The sequence below is a fragment of the Mastomys coucha genome, unplaced genomic scaffold, assembly GCF_008632895.1.
Source record: "Mastomys coucha isolate ucsf_1 unplaced genomic scaffold, UCSF_Mcou_1 pScaffold18, whole genome shotgun sequence".
Taxonomy (NCBI): Eukaryota; Metazoa; Chordata; class Mammalia; order Rodentia; family Muridae; genus Mastomys; species Mastomys coucha.
The window spans coordinates 92,148,000-92,152,261 of NW_022196900.1; the positions used below are offsets into that span (position 1 = coordinate 92,148,000).

Sequence of the window (4,262 nt, forward strand, 5' to 3'; positions counted from 1 at the left end):
GGAGCACAGAGGGTGAGTGGGGGCGGAGCACAGAGGGTGAGTGGGGGCGGAGCACAGAAGGTGAGTGGGGGCGGAGCAATGACTGCTTTGAGTTTAGACCTCCAAGATGAGGGAAACTGGATGCTGTAGAGACAATCTGAGAACAGGAAGCAGGCATAGGGTTCAGATTGGGAACACGCCATGTGGAGGTGCCTGCCTGGTACCACCCAGAAGGGGACTGTCTCATTCATCAGAAACCCTTCAAGGGTCATCCATCAGTAACCAGAGGCCGCAGGTCCAGACAAGATCATTTAATGACCAGAGAGAAAGATGGGTGAAGAGTTCACCCTGCCTGGAGCCTTGAGCCAGACAGCTATGGGTGGGGTTTGACCAGGGTGTTGCCTTGCAAATACAGGCTGAGCAGCCGTGGCTCTGAAGGAGAGCCCTGTACATCTAGAAGCTTTTACAACGATCATCCCAAGATGGATGTGCCAGTGGACAGGGACCAAGCCAGAGATGAGTGACCGACAAGGGGCCACAGCAGAGCCCAGGCTGGAGAGAGCAGGTCAGATAGGGTAGAAGGGTAAAGGAATGTAAGAGTGGGAGCAGGGTTAATGATGGAGGAGGCAGGGGAGAGGTAGGAGGGGGAGATGGTGGCAATCACGATGTGATGTCGCCATGGCAGCTGGGGTCCACAGGCTACTGCCATGTGACAGGCCAGGTTCTATGAGAGGCTTTGAAAAGCTTGAGGGCTTATTGAACGGAGAACAAGAGAAGGCAGGAGAGCAGAGTGAAAGTCACCCACGGGCTGACCCGTTGGACTGGCTCATGGGGTTGTGGTAGTGTCAGGAGGAGGAAAGAACAGTGGCGTGTTTGTGTGCATGTGCATGGTATGTGAATGTGTGTGTGCATGTGCATGGTATGTGTATGTGTGTGTGCATGTGCATGGTATGTGTGAGTATGTGTGTGTGCAGGCATGTGTGTGTGTACGTCTCTGTGTGTCTGTTTTTCTCTAGCTGAGTGTTTGTGTGTGTGTGTCTATGTGCGTGTCTGTGTATTTTTGTCTGTCTGAATGTGTGTGTGTGTCTGTTTTTGTCTGTCTGTGTGTGTCTGTTTTTGTCTGTCTGAGTGTGTGTGTGGGTCCATGTCTGTGTGTGTGTGTGTGTGTGTGTGTGTGTGTGTGTGTGTGTAATCATCCTGGGTTCTCTGTCCATTTCAGCACCTTGAAGGCAAACAGAGAGAATACGAGTTCCTTGGCCTGACTCCAGACACGGAGTTCCTTGGCTCTATCACAATTTTGACTCCGATATTGTCCAAGGAGAGTGCCCCCTACGTGTGCCGAGTGAAGACGCTGCCTGGTGAGTTCAACTGAGGCCATGTGGGGAGGATTCCTGGGTGCACAGCTTAACCCCACTCCTCCCTCCCTGTAACCAGCGGGATGCTTAGCGGTGCTCTGAGAACTCTTGTAGATTGGTGGTGTCATATTAAGATTGATGTTTGTTTATCCATAGCTGAGCCATCTGACGGGTTCACTTAGAGAATGTTTAATCACCTCTCTCAGCTGACACCTGGATTTTTTCCCCCTCTGGCCATCATTGTGTAAACGTTGGCAAAGCAAACATATATATTATCAACTCAAGGAGCATACAGTGGGGGATGGAGGGGTGGGGGTGGGGATAGGAAATGATCCTTAGTATCTTCAAAGCCAGGAAACCATACTGGTGATGATGAAGGCTCATCATGTTTCTACCAGGCTGACCAGGGAGCACACTATGAACCGTGACTCCCGCACAGCCTGGGAGGCAGACACTTCAATCACCTCCATTCAACAGGCTGGGGATATGGCTGGGTAACAGAGCACAGGCAAGGTTTGGGGTTCCATCCCCAACAATGGGAAGCAAACACACAAACGCCCCTCTCTCTGAGGATCATCCTGTCAGCTAGGGCAGGACAGTGATGTCAGGGGGCAGGGATATCTATGAGGATGGACGCCCAACCCATCGTGTTCAGGTGACTTCCCCCAATCGTTGTCTTCCTCAGAACTCAGCTTGAGACCTGCCCTACAGGGCATGGCCCTGTCCTCAGCCATCTGAGGAAACTTAGCCCATCTGATCCCACCAGACACTGGGTTCTCTGCCTAAACCCCAGGGCACTCTCTGGCAGGAGATGAGGCTGGAGAGGAGCCAGCCTTAGCCAAAAGCACAAGGCATGCCCCTCCCTCGTGAGGGACCCAGGCACCAGAATAGAACTTGGCAAGCAGGAGGCGAGGAACAGAAACCACTCTGTGGATGCCAAGCTGGGGCATGTATAATGCGATCTTTGACCTTCACCCTGACCTCGTTAGATATGTGTCACCTGTCCCCAGACAGCCCAGCCCCACCCTGCTTCTGGAAGTCGGACAGGCCACTCTTCACCCACTCTCCTGTGGGCTTGACCTCAGGAGAGCTGGCCTGAACCACACAGGTTTTGTTTGGGTTTGGATGTTTTGTTGTTGTTGTTGTTGCTGTTGTTTTAAGACAGGCTTTCCCTCTGTAGCCCAGGCTAGCCTCCAGCTTCTGATCCTCCTGCCTCAGCCTCCTGAGGACTGAGATAACAGGCCAATACCACTTTCACCTGAGACAGCCGCTGCTTCCATCCAAAGCTTGCTTTTCTCGGGTGTTCCCTGCTAACGGACCTAAGGATGTTTTTTCTCCCTAAAGATTGAAGTATGTCACCAACACACCCTGCTGCTAACAGCACCCCGTTACCAACATCAGATGCTTTATAAGTTCCTTCATCCCTACAACTGCATATATTACTTAATTTAAAAAAAAAAAAAATCCTCCCCACAAAAAAAAAAAAAAATGTTGGCAGGATCATCCTCATTTTACTCAGAAGGAAATCTGGCTCAGAGAGGTTAAGTAACTTGTCCATGGCCACACAGCTAGCTGGTCAGCGAACCCAGTTAGCTTTGTCTGGTCCCGAAGCCAGACTCTAACCATCACCTTACAGCCTGGTGTCCCGCTAGCCCCTTCTGCTGCAGGCCTACTCTGTGCTTCTGTTCCAGAGTGTTTGACCTTAGTCTGGGCTTTGCCCCTCCCCAGGTCCCAGAACCCCTTGCTTTAATTTCTCAAGGATGCCTGGGAGTTACAGACTCCCATCCCAGCATCTTGGTGGGGGGAAAGAAATCTCAAAGTTGTCTCACCTGGTCTTTTTTTTTACGGCTGAGGGAACCGAGGAGTGGTTGCACAATGTCTGTGGGGATATGCTCTGGGTTGGTACTCACCCACTGAGGAGCTGTGTGACCTTTGACAAGTCACTGCACCTCTCTGAAAGTCAGCCTTGTTGCTTGGAAGAGGAGAACGTCTAGGTCCCTTTGTGTGTTCTGGCGATTTGCTGGGAGAGCCTCAGCATGTGGGAAGAGCCCAGTAACCCCAGGCATCCTTACAGATGCTAGACCAGAGAGGGCTGCCTGGCAGGCAGGATACTCAGAGCTGATGCTGCTGTCCCTCCTCCTCAAGTTGCTATCATCATTTCCCACCCTGACTGAAATGACAGGATTCTTCTCGATATAGCAATGACAGGAGTGCCAGGGACAGGGGGCCAGCCCATTATTTCAGTCTGACCCAGATCCCCCAAGGACCTGGACTGGAGGAGGCTCAAGGTCGGGGTTCTGAGATCTCAGTGACCCCCTCATTGAGGCCAGCTGGGGTGGGGGTGGGGGGTCATGAAGAGGAGGAGGCAACATGGCAGGGGGCAGGACCCCAGATAATGTAAACATCTGGTCACTGGCGCTCCACTAGCCTCTGCCTCCAAGCCCTTCTCGAGTGCCCTTCAGACTGATGGCAGGCAGGACGGATCAAGACGAGAACCCTTTGTTCCAGTCCCGAGATAATGCATGCGGAGGCACAGAGTCAGAGTGTCAGCACTATTCTACCTTCCTCGCTTTTCAGAGGCCTGGTACCTCCCTAGGTTCCTTCCCCGACACTGAGCTCCTTACACAGACAGAGGGCCCCGGCCCTCAGTCTACCCTCTGATGACTGTTGGGGGGTCAAGATGACTCTCAAGCCCCAGCTGCGGGGGACCCAGCCTGCTCGCCGCCCTCCTTCCCGAAGCTCTTCCTGGGACACACAGGATGGAAAAGCCCCTAGCAACAGCGAGTGACAGAGCTGCCTGGACAGTGGCTCTCAGCCTTCCTAACACTGTGGTCCTTTAAGACAGCTCCTCCTGCGGGCGGTGGTGGTGCACGCCTTTAATCCAAGCACTTGGGAGGCAGAGGCAGGCGGATTTCTGAGTTCGAGGCC

At 53.0% G+C, this 4,262-nt stretch overlaps 1 protein-coding gene across 1 annotated transcript in view; it reads left to right on the forward strand.

Annotated features, from left to right (window-relative positions):
* Positions 1–4,262, forward strand: part of Il22ra1 (interleukin 22 receptor subunit alpha 1) — a 26,524-nt gene that overhangs the window by 15,793 nt on the left and 6,469 nt on the right. Inside the window, exon 5 of the mRNA XM_031379070.1 lies at positions 1,199–1,337. Coding sequence (XP_031234930.1) covers positions 1,199–1,337 — 139 coding nt within the window. The remainder of the gene's footprint in view (positions 1–1,198; positions 1,338–4,262) is intronic.